The 18087-nt window shown below is 41.5% G+C and overlaps 1 protein-coding gene across 1 annotated transcript in view; it reads left to right on the top strand.

The window, feature by feature from the left end:
- LOC308330979 (uncharacterized protein) overlaps positions 1-17606 on the top strand; it is a gene marked incomplete at both ends in the record, with an annotated part of 32646 nt that extends 15040 nt beyond the window's left edge. The window contains 7 exons of the mRNA XM_080786048.1: positions 1-203; positions 5996-6146; positions 6989-7053; positions 13326-13506; positions 15353-15447; positions 16842-16997; positions 17562-17606. The exon at positions 1-203 is cut by the window's left edge and continues 261 nt beyond it. Coding sequence (XP_080642174.1) covers positions 1-203; positions 5996-6146; positions 6989-7053; positions 13326-13506; positions 15353-15447; positions 16842-16997; positions 17562-17606 — 896 coding nt within the window. The remainder of the gene's footprint in view (positions 204-5995; positions 6147-6988; positions 7054-13325; positions 13507-15352; positions 15448-16841; positions 16998-17561) is intronic.
- Positions 17607-18087: the final 481 nt, after the last annotated feature.

The following is an 18087-nucleotide window of genomic DNA, read 5'->3' on the forward strand; positions in this document are numbered from 1 at the left end:
CCTACTACTGTGATCAGTGTGGGAAACGGTTCAGCCAGAGGGGTAATCTCGAAAAACACCAGATAATTCATACAGGAGAGAAGCCCTACCACTGTGACCAGTGTGGCGCTACGTTCAGCCAGAGCAGTAGTCTCAAACTTCACCAGAGAATTCATACAGGAGAGAAGCCCTACGCCTGTGACCAGTGTGGGAAACGGTTCAGTGTGAGTTGTAGTCTCAAAAGTCACCAGAGAATTCATACAGGAGAGAAGCCCTACCACTGTGATCAGTGTGGGAAACGGTTCAGCCAGAGCGGTCATGTCAAATTTCACCAGAGAAGAATTCATACAGGAGAGAATGTGACCAGTGTGGGGCAAGGTTTAGCGGTAGAGGGTCTCTAAAGACTCACCAGATAACTCATTGATGACAGAAGACCTTCCAAAGACATTTTGAAGGAAGAGCTTCTCTGTACGAGCTTCCCTTTGCAGCCGATGCCCAACATGCATCTTTTTTAGGGGCGCTAGCCCCTCCTATACGGTTTTTCGTCACATTTGCCATTGACAATTAAAGGAGAAATTACGTCATGTGAACGAGCAAATCAACTTTTCTAAACACAGTGCAACTGTTTTAATTCAGCTCTGGGCTTATATATATATATAATTATATATATATATATACACTGTATCATGGTTAAAAGATAATAACCAATTAATTCATGAGGAAGTATATTCATTACTTGCGCAAGCAGATCGCGCAAGTATTGTGGTCATGCTGGCTTTTTTATGCGTATGCTCGGCGGTATATATAATTATATACTAGATGTTGATGGTGACGTAATTAGGATATATGTTTCAGTGTCGGGTGAATTAAAGGTAATGTCTGTATGTATACATTATTTGTAATCTGAAACGTTTTGCCAGGAAAGTGAACCTGCTTTCTGTTAACTTCACATGACATCACATTATATAATATTACTTCACATGACATCACATAACTTCACATGACATCACATTATATAATATAACTTCACATGATATCACATTATATAATATAACTTCACATGACATCACATTATATAATATAACTTCAAATGACATCACATTATATTATATAACTTCACATGACATCACATTACATAATATAACTTCACATCACATTACATAATATAACTTCACATGACATCACATTATATTATATAACTTCACATGACATCACATTACATAATATAACTTCACATCACATTACATAATATAACTTCACATGACATCACATTATATAATATAACTTCACATGACATCACATTATATAATATAACTTCACATGACATCACATTATATAATATAAGTTCACATGACATCACATTATATAATATAACTTCACATGACATCACATTAATATAAATGGTAAAACACCTTTCTATTTAGGATTACACCTTTGTTAGGATTACACCGTTCTAGTTAGGATTAAACCTTTCTAACTGTTTTAAAGTATTGCACAGTGACAACTAAAGTCTCTATAGTTTTTTTCCTTATTGTTATCACAATAAGTTATCCAATTGTGAGCAATTGCTATCCAATTGCTCACAATGCGTCGCGACGCATTGTGAGCTTGTAGATCGGCTATTTTCAAATGGCCGAAATGTATAGGGTTGAAGTGGTTAATGTTTGTTTTCTAATCAAAATTTAAATCTCCAAAGATAGTAACTAAAGTTTTCAAATAATTGTAGTGGAGTAAAAGTAAAAAAAAATTGGCTCTGAGATGTAGTGGAGTAGAAAGCAAAAGTATTAGAAATTGTAAATACTCAAGTAAAGTACAAATTCAACATTGTACTTTGTATTGAAAAAAGTACAGTATAGGCCTACTTAAGTAAAGTATACTTAGTTACTTTCCACCACTGGGGGCTACACTTGCATTATACTGCATAATACTCAATTGGTCTGTGTCAACATTGTCTATACGCTGTACTGCTTTGTACCTGCAGGCTGCATGGATGTCAAATAAAAGTTATTAACCCATTCTGAACGGGAACCCATGTTGGTGTTGGCATCATGTTATGCTTTAGCTATTGAAAAATAGCAGATCTACAAGCTCATAGCGCGCCACCGAGTGGCGCGCTACGAGCTTGTAGGTCTGCTATTTTTTGAAAAATCGAAGAACGACTGACATTTTTAGAATCTGATCTCAGGTCAGAATGGGTTAATCAGACCAGTGTGTGTCCAGTAGAAACCTCGTATGAATCTGATCTCAGGTCAGAATGGGTTAAACCCCTAAAACGCTGTCCGATTGTGTCATTTATTATCTGTAGATAAACACAAATAAATACATGATTTAACACCCAGCTGTACATCATTAATTAACGACCCCTAGAGGGGAATTCATGTGGAAAAAACAAAAACCTTTGTTGTTGACCGATATTTGTACATATAGGTCCACGTTATCCATTAGTGTATACGGTAATAGTGTATAATAAACGGTATAATGTTGTTTAAGTTTAAGTGTATAGCGAAATATATGATAGCACAGTGTTGTTTAACGTGTGTAGTAAAATGAAAATGTAGTACGTTGTATTTTAATTTAGCTTTTCTTCAGGCTAAGTTAAAACAGTAACAGCCTCCTCGAGATGACCTCAGCATCAGATGACCTCAGGTTACCTCAGATGACCTCAGGTTACCTCAAAAGACCGATCTGTTCACAAGTGGTGAAAAGTAACTTACATTTACTTAAGTAGCCTACAATTTTTTAGGTATTTTTTACTTTACTGGGTATTTCCAATTTTTCTTTATCTTTTACTTCTGCTCCACTACATTTCAAAGACAAATATTGTAATTTTACTCCACTACAATTATTTGAAAACATTAGTTACTGTAATAACTATAATGTTTTCAAAAAAATTTTGTCTTATTATTACAAAACATTATTACAAAACATTATTAATTATAACTCAACTATTTTCAAAAGATTTGTATACATTTGAACAGTTGGGACATTCTGCATAACTATGGAGAGTATGTACCATAAACGGCCAATAGGGGGAGACATGGTACAGCGTAATATGCAGCATAGGAATTTACATTACACCAGTGCTTTAACACTTCAGTAGTTTAGATCAGAGGTTCTCCATATTTTTCAGGTCATGCATGAACCTGGATTTCCCCAGCTGGATCAATAAAGGTCTTATCTTGTCTCTTTTATGATTGGTGGTTTCAAATAAGTAAATTAACCATCTTTCCTTCAACAACACAAAGACTTTATTTTCAAAACATGTTGGTTTTTTATTGTCTGTCTATAATGCTAATTTACTAAATATCTTAAACATTATCCACCTCTTTTATGGAGTCAAATTAATGATGTATATCATATTTGTCCAATTCAGATTTACATTTATTGTGTAACCTGTACAATATTTTCTTCTGGCTTGTCCCCAGCTCTGACAGAGGTGATAGTTTTCTTGGAGGGTTGGCAATGTTTTCCCCACGCCATCCCTGTCTCCTCCACTCTGCTCCTCCCAAAAAGCAAATTACCCAAGGGCCTTTCTCGGCCCCAGCCCTCTCCCATTTGTTTATATTGTGTTTAGGATCTAGGATGGCCGCAGCACCAGGAGGGGGTGGGGTTTATATATGCCCTTACTGGGCTGCGTTCACACATTCAAGACACCTTTCTTGTGTTTGTCTTGTGTCTGTGTTTAATGGTCACTCCGATGCATTTTCAATGGAAGACCATATTGTTCGACCAATAAAATTGTTTGATGGGGGGGGGGCAGAACACATCCATCAAAGCTGTGTTCAGACACAAATCAGGTGTCAGACACAAGGCAATTGTCTTGAATGCAGCTCAGTAAGGGCATATGTCGACCCCGCCTGCCCGCTCAACCTCCACCCCACCCCCTCCTGGTGCTGCGGCCATCTTGGATCCTAAACACAATATAAACAAATGCGAGAGGGGTGGGGTCGAGAAAGGCCCTTGATTGGGTCAAAACTATTTACGGATTAAGCTGGAGGACATTAACTAGCCTGGGTTCCAGCCTGACTCGCTGCGTTCTGATTGGACAACACTAGCCTGGGTTCCAGCCTGATTCGCTCCGTTCCGCGGGTCTGAAAATGTCACTGCACCACTCAGTCTGGAGAGTCCTCCACTGATAGGCGGGACATATGAAAGTTGAAATGGAACCAAGGCTTCTGATTGGTTTGTGGTGCGGGTTGAGGAAAAACACCAGTTTGACGTATCAATGCGCACTGCGCAGCTACTGCTGTTGCCCTGAAACGTCCCCATATCATTCGCTATAGACTCACCCCACACAGCTACTGCTGTTGTCCTCTGACGTCCCCTTATCATTCACTAAACTCACCCCGCACACAGCTACTGCTGTTGTCCTGCAACGTCCCCTTATCATTCACTAAACTCACCCCACACAGCTACTGCTGTTGTCCTGCAACGTCCCCTTATCATTCACTAAACTCACCCCACACAGCTACTCTATAGAAACCATAGAGTAAGACATAGTTACGACATTGAGGGGGAAGAAAATTGAGCGCCCCAAGCACTGCTCATGCAGCCTGGAGTGACAAGCTGGAGTTAGAAATACTTCGTTTTCAACGAGAGCGGCGCAAATATCAGCAATTCTAGGCATGTGTGCAACATGACAACTGTTTTAAAGTATTGCACAGTGACAACTAAAGTCTCTATACATTTTTATGTTATAATTTTGTACTATTACTAAAAAGAACAATCTAAAATAAAGGGATTTAAGATCATTAAAGCTGGGCTGTTGTCTGGGTCCAATGCATTCTGCCAACGTCCGGTCACACACACACACACAGACAGACAGACAGACAGACAGACAGACAGACAGACAGACAGACAGACAGACAGACAGACAGACAGACAGACAGACAGACAGACAGACAGACAGACAGACACTTCCCATGGATTACAGTCGCCGAAGGAGAGTTTCATTAACATGACTAATGACAAAGGAAAACCTCCCATATCTGTTGGGTGTACAACAATGTGCAAACACACAAACACAGCAGCGAGATTTGTGAGCTGCTGTGACTGGAGAAGGATGTCAAATGGAAATGGAATACAAGCACCTTAAGGAATACAAACCATTGTGTGTACACTGTTTATACCCTACACTGTTTACAGTAAATGACCTTGGTACTATAGAAGACATGGCAGGGGACTCATGGAAGGAGCAGCATGTAGCTGTAGGCCTATACACAAAGAGCCTGGTACACCAGCCTATACTGCGAGTACGAAATGAACAAGCCGAATGAGTACAAAAATGAATAAAACCCCAATATAAAGTCATATACAAACATTACTTTGAAAATGGCCGATCTACAAGCTCCTGCACAAGAACATACCTCCAGAGAAGTGTGGTTTTGGCCCTAATTGGGTTACATACAAACAGACTCATGGTCCTCAACACTGAGGCCTATGAGGAGGGCACCTGACGAACAATAGCTCCATTCAAATAAACACAATAATCTGAACAGTGGAACTTAGGTTTAACATAATAACAACCCAATGCCTACCTTGCTCACACAAGTCAGTGCGTAGGCCGTAGGCTACTGATAGCCAAGCAGGAATGACTGACTGAGTACCTGGCTTTATAGGGGAGGGGATAATCAGTGACCACTTGCAGCTGAGCAATTAGGGCGTGGTTACAGAACTCTGTGTAGAGACAGTTTTCGTTTTGGCAATGTAAACTTATGTTTTCTCAATAAAGCTCATTTTAATTGAATTGAGAGAGAGAGAGGAGTGCATTGGGCATTCCATAGAAATTACTCATCTACTCTGAACAAACACACACACACACACACACACACACACACACACACACACACACACACAGTGGGGGTGGAGAATCATGCACTGTTTTGTCCAGTGCTGATCTGGGGGAGTTTAGCCAGGAAGCGGAGCAGAGGGCTGAGTCAAGAGTAAGACCACCACATGTCAGCGAGTAAAGTCACATCCCAGACGGTAAAAGCGGACCTCGAATGTGGACCATCAGAGTGGACCGAAGGAGGAGATGAACTGTTTGGGCGTCTTTACGAGAGAGATGTCGTCCGACAGCGTTTCTGGTGCTGCGTCAGAGGAGCGACAGCCAGAGATCTACCAGGCAGCCATGCTGAAGCAGGCTGTGATAAAGTTACACAAAATAGGTATGTGCATGTTTTCATGTCACTTCCTTCGCTTCCTTCCAGCACTAAATCAACTGTGTGTGTGTGTGTGTGTGTGTGTGTGTGTGTGTGTGTGTGTGTGTGTGTGTGTGTGTGTGTGTGTGTGTGTGTGTGTGTGTGCCTTCACTTCCTGCAGCCTCAGGCAAAACTCAGGAAAGAGCATTGAACTTATGGTCAGAGAAACTCTGTGTGACTGTGTGTGTGTGTGTGTGTGTGTGTGTGTGTGTGTGTGTGTGTGTGTGTGTGTGTGTGTGTGTGTGTGTGTGTGTGTCAAAAGAGATAACAGTTGTTTAACGGCAGAAGAAAAGCGATACAGAAATAGTACAGAGTAGGCTACAGAGGCCTCAAAAATGAAAAGATATGTTTGCTAAAGTTAAAGTCTCTAGGTTGAGTTCTCTGGCTAGCGCAAACAGAAGAGAGAGAGCCTCTCCTCTGCGCTTATAGGTTAATATGTAGCCTACTGCTATATGATGCAATACTGGTATGATGTGCCGTTGCTAAGCTACGCCTTGTCACCCCATCGGTCCATCCGGCCCCCCCGACTCATATCATGTTCTGAAAGTCCCCAGTCCGAACACACAGTTTCTACACAGCTTCCATTCGTGCCTTAAACGGACATGTTATCAGTTGAACTATTTGTTTGAGCGTTTCTCTCCCCTCAGACAGGGGCCTACATATGCTTCCTGTCTGGGAATCATTCGTGAACTTTTGACAGTCAAACTCTCCATGCACACATCCTGCCTATATAACCTGTGACAGGAGAAAGGTTATTTGACATTTAATTCAGTTAATATAAACCCATCCGCTTTGTTTCTGTGGCTCAGCCATCACCGGGCTGGGCGAGGTCACCCGTGTCGAGGGCCCTGTCATACTGGGCCACTCGGGCGCGGTTGGCCCTGCATGTGAATCTTATTGTGGTACTTGGGTGGCTTGCTCGATTTGGGGAAACGGGATGCTACTCCTGACACCAGGGCCGCTAGGCTCTGGTTTCCAACAGATGACAAGAGCGCCCCTCATTTCACACGGGTGTGATTTTTATTCAGACACTATACATAAATATCTGCCTGCTTGTGACCTTGTGACCTTGATAGGCACAGCCATCGTGCACACTCTTTTAAGTAATGTCTAATGCTCTTAAAGGTCTACTTTATTATCACCACTGACCTTAGAAACCTTAGATCCAATCAGGGCGTGCGCAAATCTCAGCCGCGACTTACCCCTCTAGACCAGAAACCTAACACGTTAGCTTAGACTAGGATAACCCTAACTAATTTGTTCTGTGAGTTTTGGAGCGTATGTTTCAAAGCTGCACATATACGTACCTGTGTACCATGAAGAGGCAGCTTCCATGATCACATTGAAATTGGACCAGATCTCCTGTTATTATTTCCAGTGCATTTCTATTTCAGAATGAGGATGTTCTAGCGAGGAATTTCACTCTTTCGGTAACCTTATTTATGACCTGTATTGCCATGCTCTCTCCAGATAGGTTATTTATTATCCACTATGTTTGAGTCGCATCGATACTGGTCCAAATTAATAAGAGCCTAATTGAATGCATTGTAATCACAGCTGGATGTCATCTGGCCAGGCAGGAATAAGCCTACATGTTCCAATGCCAATCTGTGCCAGTTATTATTATTATTATTATTATTATTATTATTATTATTATTATTATTATTATATCAGTTGGTAATACAATAGAGCTTGCATGTTATTTCATGTTATGATTTCTCTCTCTCTCTCTCTCTCTCTCTCTTTCTCTCTCTCTCTCTCTCTCCATCCAAGATGTTTTTCCTGCCCAACTACCACTGACGAAACCTATCAACAGCAGAAACAGTCGACTCAAACATCGCCAGAGAATTCATACAGGAGAGAAGCCCTACTACTGTGACCAGTGTGGTTCCAGATTCAGCACGGGCAGTGGACTCAAAAGTCACCAGAGAATTCATACAGGAGAGAAGCCCTACGCCTGTGACCAGTGTGGGAGTAGATTCAGCCAGAGAGGTGCTCTCAAAAGTCACCAGAGAATTCATACAGGAGAGAAGCCCTACGCCTGTGACCAGTGTGGGAGTAGATTCAGCGAGAGAGGTGCTCTCAAACGTCACCAGATAATTCATACAGGAGAGAAGCCCTACGCCTTTGATCAGTGTGGGAAACGGTTCAGCGATAACAGTCAGGTCAAACATCACCAGATAATTCATTCAGGGTTGAAGCCATACACCTGTGACCAGTGTGGGAAACGGTTCAGCGAGAGCGGTAATCTCAAAGTTCACCAGAGAATTCATACAGGAGAGAAGCCCTACGCCTGTGATCAGTGTGGGAAACGGTTCAGCCAGAAGGGTCATCTCAAAAGTCACCAGATAATTCATACAGGAGAGAAGCCCTACGCCTGTGGCCAGTGTGGAAGTAGGTTCAACAGGAGCAGTCTTCTCAAAAGTCACCAGATAATTCATACAGGAGAGAAGCCCTACGCCTGTGGCCAGTGTGGGACTAGGTTCAGCAGGAGCAGTAGTCTAAAAAATCACCAGAGAATTCATACAGGAGAAAAGCCCTACCACTGTGACCAGTGTGGTTCCAGATTCAGCACGGGCAGTGAACTAAAAAAACACCAGAGAATTCATACAGGAGAGAAGCCCTACGCCTGTGGCCAGTGTGGGAGTAGATTCAGCCAAAGTGGTGATCTCAAAAGTCACCAGAGAATTCATACAGGAGAGAAGCCCTACGCCTGTGATCAGTGTGGGAAACGGTTCAGCCAGAAGGGTCATCTCAAAAGTCACCAGATAATTCATACAGGAGAGAAGCCCTACGCCTGTGGCCAGTGTGGAAGTAGGTTCAGTCGGAGCAGTCTTCTCAAAAGTCACCAGATAATTCATACAGGAGAGAAGCCCTACGCCTGTGGCCAGTGTGGGACTAGGTTCAGCAGGAGCAGTAGTCTAAAAAATCACCAGAGAATTCATACAGGAGAGAAGCCCTACTACTGTGACCAGTGTGGGAGTAGGTTCAGTCGGAACAGTCTTCTCAAAAGTCACCAGATAATTCATACAGGAGAGAAGCCATACGCCTGTGACCAGTGTGGTTCCAGATTCAGCACGGGCAGTGATGTCAAAAAACACCAGAGAATTCATACAGGAGAGAAGCCCTACGCCTGTGACCAGTGTGGTTCCAGATTCAGCACGGGCAGTGAACTCAAAAAACACCAGAGAATTCATACAGGAGAGAAGCCCTACGCCTGTCACCAGTGTGGGAGTAGGTTCAACAGGAGCAGTAATCTAAAAAATCACCAGAGAATTCATACAGGAGAAAAGCCCTACCACTGTGACCAGTGTGGGAGTAGGTTCAGTCGGAGCAGTCTTCTCAAAAGTCACCAGATAATTCATACAGGAGAGAAGCCCTACGCCTGTGGCCAGTGTGGGACTAGATTCAGCAGGAGCAGTAGTCTAAAAAATCACCAGATAATTCATACAGGAGAAAAGCCCTACCACTGTGACCAGTGTGGTTCCAGATTCAGCATGGGCAGTAATCTCAAACGTCACCAGATAATTCATACAGGAGAGAAGCCCTACGCCTGTGACCAGTGTGGAAAACGTTTCAGCACCAGCGGTCATGTCAAACGTCACCAGAGAATTCATACAGGAGAGAATGTGACCAGTTTGAGGCAAGTTTCAGCGGTAGAGGGTCTCTAAAGACTCACCAGATAACTCATAGAGGACAGAAGACCTTCTAAAGACATTTTGAAGGAAGAGCTTCTCTGTAAGTGCTTCCCTTTGCAGCCGATGCCCAAAGTGCCTTTTTTAGGGGCACTAGCCCCTCCTATTATCCTATATACATATTTTTGTCCCGTCACGTCTCACATTTGCCATTGACAATGAAAGGAAGATTTACGTCATTCACTGCGTGAAAACAGGAGTTAACCGGCAATTATGGGCACTAGAGTTGCCCGTAAACTTCTAGTTTAGTAGGCATATACAGTAATATGGTAATATACAGGTGTGATGGTACAATTCGGGAGTTTCCTGTAATATACACATCCGTATGTCGTGCTTTTTGCACAGTGATATGTGCTGAAATATGATGTAAATTTGTGGCAACACAAACATTAAATGCCATTGACAAGGAAAGGAAAATGTACGTCATATGTAGATTAGCAAATCGGTAACCAATCACATAAATCCAGTTGTCATCTTACATGATCATGGTGAAAAGATGAGGTTTTTTTAAACATTGTATCATGGTTAAAAGATAATAACATAAGTTGACAAAATAATTCATGAGGAAGTATGTTCATTTTTCATTGGATGATGTACGATGATAAGAGCGCCCCTCACTACACGGGTGTGATATTTAATGCACTTCCCAGGGGTTTAGAGTTGACGCTTATCAAGCATAACATTAATAACTAGAAAAGTCGCAATTTTATCGGCCAATCACAGCGAAAGTTAGGTATGTTACTCCGGAAGAAAAATAATAAAAAAAAGTGTGACAATAACTATAGTCTGTTTGATCTTTGGGCAACCACACTGATAATAATAAAAATAGATTCACTCATAATTAGTGTGGTTGCCATGGGCAAGTCAACACACTATTGTTCTTGGTCTGAGAACGTTTTGCCAGCAAAGTGAACCTGCTTTCTGTTCACTTCAGATGACATCACATTATATAATATAACTTCACATGACATCACATTATATAATATAACTTCACATGGCATCACATTATATAATATAACTTCACATGACATCACATTACATAATATAACTTCACATGACATCACATTATATAATATAACTTCACATGACATCACATTACATAATATAACTTCACATGACATCACATTACATAATATAACTTCACATGACATCACATTACATAATATAACTTCACATGACATCACATTATATAATATAACTTCACATGACATCACATTATATAATATAAGTTCACATGACATCACATTACATAATATAACTTCACATGGCATCACATTATATAATATAACTTCACATGACATCACATTATATAATATAACTTCACATGACATCACATTATATAATATAACTTCACATGACATCACATTATATAATATAACTTCACATGACATTGCATTATATAATATAACTTCACATGACATCACATTATATATGTGGTCAGCGGGAAGCTCTGCTGTGCTTTGTACACTCAGCTGAAATAAAATGGTCAACACTTGGAGGACATCTCTCTCTGCCTGTTTGTTTTTTAAGAACTGCATTCCTCTGGGTTTGTTAGTTTAAGTGGTGCTTAATGTACCACAATAATAATAATAATAAGCATGGCAGTATCGTATTGGTCTTCTATTACACATTCTATTACTACATTTTCACCTTTTATTTTCACATGACTAGTAGGCATTCATTAGTATAATTACGTCTGTGCTTTGTTGAAAAACTTTCCAGATGCTTTCCCGGTTTTAATTGCTCCGCAATCATGACAGTTTTCTGAAAAACCCATGTTTCATTATGTCAAGGTTTTTTTATGTTTTCACATCGTCCCGTTCAAAAGAAAATGTTTTGTTTGCACATTCTCCATTATGTACAATAGAAATACGTCATGGACATGATTGACATATAGGGCCGATTCATACTCCTATTTTAGAGCCGAATAAAAGTCGGTTCGGCTCTGTAGAGCAGGGATGTCAAACTCAAATACACGGTGGGCCGAAATAAATAAATTCGTAGAGGTCAAGGGCCTGACTGTGTTTCAACGCACCGCAGTCAGGAGGACGTCCCAGGCAAATAGCTAAAAAAAGTTAATGCATTTAAAACTGAAAATGCATTATTATTATAAGCTCAGTTTCCTGTTCTATGATCCTCACAAAGCAGCTAGGACTTGTAGTATTATGGTGGTCCCTGCAATATACCAGAGGGCCAGTTCTAATACTAAATAAATATCATCCTGCGGGCCAAAGACAGGCTGGGTGCTGGGCTAAAGACCTGATGAAGATCAAATGATCGAAACGTTATCAGAAGTTTTTTGTACCTAATAATATGGTGTGCAGGCTTCATCCATCATCTACTAATACATGAGGGAGCAGGGGGGCAGTCAGAGAGATATTTTGTGAAGCCACTAAGGAAATGAAAGTTCATATAATGGCCTGTTGTGGCGCTGTCACTGGACCCAGAAAAACCCATAGCCCCATAGAAGTCCATGTATTTTGGCCCAACTTCACCTAGACTGTATTACCTTAATAAACATGGTCATGAATACTTTTTGCTTCCAGTCACTAGTTTAAAGTCTAATTTCTAATGTAATAATATTCTTTTTGGAAAATTATGGTCCCATTTATAAAAAAAATGACCATAAAGTCGCGCATGTTCTGAGGGGCCTGGCTACCGTTACAGTCTATGAACGGGATCCCCCACCCACTCGAGTCAAAATAAAAACCAACGAAGAAGAAGGGGGAAGTCCCGCCTCGTTGTCTGGGCCAGCCAATGGGCCAGCTGGCCTGAGCTGGGCCAAAACGGATCTAGAAAGATGGCGACTTCCATTGCAAGGACTGACAGGCTTCATTTTACGTTCATGTTAGACCCGCGGAACGCTTTGTCCATATTTTTTACAGTCTATGTGAGGGAGCCATGATTTTTATTATATCTTTTTTCTTTTCATTAATTATTTTGGAATAAAATTTGAAATTAAATGCAGTAAATCCCTTTTGACTAAATAACTACACTGGAACCATTTGAACATTTACTTTACATTTTGGACATGCAAGGCTATGACGTGCAAGGCTATGACGTGCAATTCTAGTAGTCATAGCACGTCATAGTACATATGTGTAGCATAGTAGTATAGATGTATAGCTTATATGTATAGTTTCATTATAGATATTCCACTGTTACTTTCTTAGCTACGCATGTTTCTTGATAAATGTCTTTATGTGATGTATTCCCATGCTTTTGTTCTTGCTTAATGTAAGTCGCTCTGGATTAAGAGCGTCTGCTAAATGCCTAAATTGTAAATTGTAAATTGTAAATTGTTTCCACCGACGGCAATGATATTCTCTGTATTGTGAAGGTCTTCTTTTCAAATTTGATATATATTACAAAATGATTCCCGTCCAATTGATTATTATTATGTTACCGTTTCAGCGAAGCGCTTCGTTGTCCTATTTCATACATGTTTCAGGGTGTCCCGGTGGAGAAGCTGGTCAAGGGGAAGTTCCAGGACAACTTTGAGTTTGTCCAGTGGTTCAAGAAGTTCTTCGACGCCAACGACCACGAGGACCGTGAGAACAACCCCGAAGAAGCCGCGTCCGTCCAACTGGCTGCTCTCGCTGCCAAACCTCCCCAGAAGGCTACGTCGGCAGGTCAGGATGAATCATTTTTTTAGTTTTTTTACCAAGTTATCATTTATGGCAAAGGGGGACTTCAAATAGTTTTCAGGCCAAGGACCTCTTAGCTGAGATGGATGAAGCAGGGACCCCCCCAGACTTTCATTGTAGCTGTCACGGTGGCAGAATTGACTGAACCCAAATGCAGAGGGATGTTCAAAATAACTGCTTTATTATTAAACAAAAAGTCAAGCTTACAAAATAAGTAGCAGTAGCAAAGCAATAAACCAATGAGTCCAATAAGAAAAACCTTTCAGAAGCATAAAGTAGCCACGAGGAAGTCCATGAATGCAAACTCTTCAGTAAATACAAAAAGACAAACCCAAAACATCAAGGTCGAGCAGGGGACATCGACATGAAGCACCGGACAAGGAATTATGTTCTGACAGTTAGTTTGTGCAAGGAGTCCAGTAATTATAGGTGGGTTGATTGTAGCAGAGTTCACAGGTTTGTAATTGGCTGGGCTGATGAGAGTGTAACCAGGTGTGTAACTATAGGACTGAGGGCTGCAATGGGAAGTGGGAGTGGCCGAAGTGGAAAGACAGACACAACTGGGCAGAGGGAGAGATACAGAAAGGGGGGGAATAAACAGGCAGAGGGCCAAACCATGACAGTAGCGTTGTGTTGGATTCATCCGACTACCCAATAGTCCGAGAGCCCCATACTGAACATATTCTTTGTTTAGATACTTGGTAAGCGTTTTATTTTCAAACGTCGTCTCTTTTCGCCCCCAAACAATGACAAAAAATGGTCGATCTACTAGCTCTCAATGCGTCGCTGGTACTGTAGATCCAACTATCTTCGCTGTTTTTTTTAGAAATGGGGCTTAAGTGGTAAGTAAGCCATGTCTTGCCAGCCCCTTCTTTCTGAAATTACGCCTGTGAATGCTTGCATGCACACGGTGACAATACAATGGTATTCTGATCCTGCGTCATCGGGTTTTAAATCAGGCTTTACATTGCTGTATAGTGGTATATCCTGCGGACTGATTCAGCGGGTTCAAAATGTTTTGTTTTTGGCTATACTACAGGGATTGTTGGCAACGCCCCTGGCAGACCATCGGCTTCCATTGGTACTGTGGCGACTGGTTTGCAATGCATGCTGGGGTTTGGGGTTCACTTGTGCAGTGGTGATTGGTGTTCGTTCATGCTGGGTGGGGTCAGGGCAGTGGTTCTCAAACAGTTTCATGTCAAGGACCCCCGACTTGATGTATTTGGCCGCGGACCCCCTCCTGAAAACACTGTCAGGGACCCCCAAAAAGGAAGATTATAATTATATATATTTATTTTTAATTTGTTTGGAAATAATCAAATAAATTAAAAAGTAATTGGGAAAAAAAACACAGCCCCTTTGTGTATTAAAAATGACTTTGTCAGTCACCAGAACCAATGGTTCCGGATCCTATTCCCTCACAATGGTCCTATTCCTTAATGGTCCCTAATTATTCATTATATTTTGATGAACACAAATTCAATCGTGCATACAATATTATTTGCACAAATGTTCTCGTCAAAGTGAGGTCCAGGGACCCTCTGGGTCACTTGAGGAGGGGGTTTCCAAATTTACCCTTGCAGGTCTGTAACGGTTCGTTATGGTGGTCATTGAAATTAAAAGGTTTGAGAGCCACATATTCAAATCGGTTCCTCGATGTCGGATCCGGTTCCTTCGGTTCGGCATCCCAACGATATTTAGACAAAAGACATGATGTTAAAAATGGCACTTAACATGATGGACGTGAGGAAATGCAATGCTGTGTAAACGTAGTGGAGCATAAACCAGCGAATGCACGTTGTATTTATTAACGTTCTGTCTTCAAATCCAGCACCTAGAAAGTCTACCCCACAAACCAACCGCCCGGGACGCAATTCTCCATCCACGGCACCGAGCCAAGACGACAACACAGACCTGAAGGAGTTGGTGAGTCATTGATGGCAGTTGACACGTTTTCACCTGCTCGCTGGAATTCAAACTCATTTTATCATCCATGTATTGACCAAGCTGGTCAAAATGTCTTCTCAAATGAATTCCAATGTGCATAGATATGTTTGCTTTTTCATGATATAGACTAGTCATTGTATTCATGTTTGTGCATGTGGTGCTGGAGGCTCAGTTTGAAATGCTTCCGCCTAACGGTGTGTACGTTTGTGTAACTGTGTGTGTACATTGGAAGAGCTGAAAGATGCAAAGAAAACAAAGAATGCCCACACCACATTTTGCCTTTGTTTTCGCATGTAAAGTCCTACTGTAAATCAACCCTGTGTCGTCTGTACCTTTTTATACGTTGGCTATTCAAAAATAGATCTACAAGCTCACAGCGACTCACTTCATGCTGTACACATCTGCTATTTTTTGTTTTGAAATGTTTTGAGAATAATCTCTGGCACTGGCGAAGGTCTTGGAACCGAAACGTTTAATACTTTTAATTGCACTTTGAGCACAGAGCACTTTATGAGCGTGATACAAGAACATATACTCTTTTTCTTAAAGGGATAGTTCAGATTTTTTGAACTTAAGTTGTGTGAAATACTTGCCATTAATATAGTGGTTGCATTATTTAGTAGTTCCGGTCATTTTGTGGGGGGCACTGGGGCCACTCGGTAAAAGTAAATTAATCCACAAAACGAACGTAATTTGTATTGTTGACCTATTTCTAAAATATTACCGCGACTTTAGTTCAACTTTGACCACTCCATCACATGGAACATTTTTTTTGGGCGTTGTGATATGGACACAAAAAACATATTTCTGTGTGATAGAGGGGTAAAAAAGAACGAAAGTTGCACTAATCTTTTAGAAATAGGTCAACAATACAAATTACGTTAGTTTTGTGGATTAATTTACTTTTACTGCGTGGCCCCCAGTACCCCCCCCCCCCCCCCCCCCCACAAAATGACCGGAACTACCTGATATTTCACCAAAACCAGAGCAGAACTCCCACCACAGGACTCTGGCAATCAATGAATACAGTTGCAACCACTATATTAATGGCAAGTATTTCATACAACTTAAGTAAAAAGAATCTTAACTATCCCTTTAAGTCTCTGTCTAAGGAGTTTTCCTTAATTCTTTTTTTTTATACAGTGAGCGGGTCTTTTTCTGTCACGTTTTCCTCTGTTTTTGAGACCACTGCTCTTAGTAGAGGACGAAGAAAGGCGCAACAGTTTTCTCAGTGCTCCCTGACATGCAACATCTTCAGACGGGAGTCAAATATATCAATTTGGGGGTCCAAAACAACAGGTGGTTGTGGTTGTTGCCGACGACAAGACGCGATCTGCAAACTCAACGTGTCCTCTTCCTCCTCTTGTGTCCAGAGGGAATCCTTGCGGTCAGTGCTGGCCAACTCCACCCAGGAGAGAGACTTCTACTTTGGGAAGCTGAGGAGCATCGAGATGATCTGTGAGGAGCCGCAGGAAACGGAGGCAGACCCCACCCTGCAGAAGATTAAAGACATCCTGTACGCCACTGAGGTACGTATAGCGCTATATCTAACACAATGTAAGGAGCAGTGGTGTAAGACAAGTAACCTGAGTGCAATTTTGAGGTCTTTGGACTTTACAAAGACCGTGGGCGGCGGTGGGTGGCTATCGGGTAGAGTGGCTGGATGGTAACCACAAGGTTGCCGGGTTCGAAACCGGGCTCCCCCCAGAGTTAGTGTCGAAGTGTCCTTGAGCAAGACGCTGAACCCCTAATTGCTCCTGATGTGCTGGTTGGTGCCTTGCATGGTTTCCGCTGCCAGCAAGTGTGTGAATGGGTGAACTCGATCTGTATGTAAAGGGCCTTGGATAAAGGCGCTATATAAATGCACCATTTACAAGAGTACAATACATAGTTTTACTACACTACATCTCGGAGGCGAATATTGTACCTTTACTCCACTATTTGAAAACATTTACTATAGGGGTGTGTGGTCTATGTGTGTGTGTGTGTGTGTGTGTGTGTGGCCAGCATCCGCCCAGAGCCCCATTTGAGACTCGGTGGTTTACATGTTGCTAAACCGTAAAAACGGAACGTGAATAATTGTTTCTTCACAGGAAGGGTTCATTACTCCGGAAACTGCAGAGGAGGAGCCAGAATAATTCTGACAATATCTCAATGACAATATCTCAATGTATCAATGTATTTATATAGCAAGCTTTCGGTCTACTGACCTCCTTCAGGCATAGTTTGCCATTTGAAAATGGCCAATCTACATTGTGGATAAAAATCTAATCTTCAGTAAAGCCATTCGGTGTGGAAGGAAAACAACCCTGTTTGTGCAGGGTTCTAATGAATACCTGAATGAACCCCTACTGCTCTAATGAATACCTGAATGAACCCCTGTTCTAATGAATACCTGAATGAACCCCTGTTCTAATGAATACCTGAATGAACCCCTGTTCTAAAGAATACCTGAATGAACCCCTGTTCTAATGAATACATGAATGAACCCCTGTTCTGATGAATACCTGAATGAACCCCTGTTCTAATGAATACCTGAATGAACCCCTGTTCTAATGAATACCTGAATGAACCCCTGTTCTAATGAATACCTGAATGAACCCCTGTTCTAAAGAATAC

Source organism: Protomyctophum bolini (assembly GCF_963924005.1).
Source record: "Protomyctophum bolini genome assembly, chromosome: 16".
In the NCBI taxonomy this organism is placed as follows: Eukaryota; Metazoa; Chordata; class Actinopteri; order Myctophiformes; family Myctophidae; genus Protomyctophum; species Protomyctophum bolini.